The sequence below is a fragment of the Callorhinus ursinus genome, unplaced genomic scaffold (assembly GCF_003265705.2).
Source record: "Callorhinus ursinus isolate GAN/ISIS: 27379988/994484 unplaced genomic scaffold, GSC_fseal_2.0 scaffold124, whole genome shotgun sequence".
Lineage (NCBI taxonomy): Eukaryota > Metazoa > Chordata > Mammalia > Carnivora > Otariidae > Callorhinus > Callorhinus ursinus.
In genome coordinates, this window is record NW_027397186.1 from 725,961 (window position 1) to 727,111 (window position 1,151).

At 47.1% G+C, this 1,151-nt stretch overlaps 1 protein-coding gene across 1 annotated transcript in view; it reads right to left on the minus strand.

Moving 5' to 3' along the window:
* LOC112820745 (nuclear RNA export factor 2-like) overlaps positions 1-752 on the minus strand; it is an 84,971-nt gene extending 84,219 nt beyond the window's left edge. Inside the window, exon 1 of the mRNA XM_025867739.2 lies at positions 639-752. Coding sequence (XP_025723524.1) covers positions 639-673 — 35 coding nt within the window. The 5' untranslated portion in view covers positions 674-752. The remainder of the gene's footprint in view (positions 1-638) is intronic.
* Between the last annotated feature and the right edge of the window lie 399 nt (positions 753-1,151).

Here is a 1,151-nt window from a genome sequence, read left to right on the forward strand (position 1 = left end):
GCTCTCAGCTCAGCAGGGAGCCTGCTTCTCCCTCTCCCCCCTCCCCCTCCGCTTGTGTTCCCTCTCTCGCTATCTCTCTCTGTCAAAGAAATAAATAAAATCTTAAAAAAAATTGGCATCTAAGAGGTCTCTGGTGTCTGATAACAGCACGGCTCCTAACTCATAGATGGCAGAGGAGTCCAATACAGACAGCTAATACGGCAGGGTGATAATCGAATAGGGCGTTAGTGTGGGGGTGCGGAAGAGGAATAGGAATGGGGTCCCACCGCGTTTCTAGAGACTGACCATTGAGAGAAGTACATGAACCTCTGCCGCATCCTCTCATGCCAATTCTGAGTAAATATCCAGTATTTACTGGTCCCCAACCCCCCCGAGTGCCGCTTACCGCGGCAGGATATAAGTTGATGGAAAGGATGGGATCTGAACCCGAGTTTCGGGAAATTTCTCCCTTTTCCAGGGTGCAGACCACAGTTCTAAAGGTCTTCCCTTTGTATAGGTCTGACTTCGTACAAAGCTAAGTTAAGCCACATTTCAGGAGACTCCACACACTGAAAAGCACACTCGCACACGACCGTAGGGGACATAGGGGGATCACGTGACTGCAGGATCCGTGTAACCCACAGCTGTCGGGGGTCTACCTGACTTCCACGGCCTTCACTGGCAGGGTCCACATGACAGAAAGATCCAAGTGACTTCAGGGTTTAGGAGCAGTGGATTTTCATGTGACGGAGAAAGCTGAGCCTCACGAGACCAGAGGATATAGGTGACCAATGGTGATTGGGTAGTGCGGTGCTCACGTGACTGCCACGTAATGGTAGGAGTCACATGGCTCCTAACTCATAGATTTACAGTTTGGTAGCCCACGATCTCCATGTGATAGAGACACATGGTGGTGGCTCCAAGTGACCTTCCTTAGCACACAAGCTTGGGCTTTACCTGCCCCACCCTTTTTTTAATGTGCTAATTCTATGTTATTTTTCTAATAATACATGAGATTTAAAACATAAATTAATACATAGCAATGAAATGGGTCCTCCCTAAAACCATAACAATTGCCATATTGTGGAGATTACATCAAAAGCCTAAGGAGTGGTTACAGATAAGCATTGTTGACTTAATTTTGTGCAAGTCTAAAGGAAATTAAAGCAAAC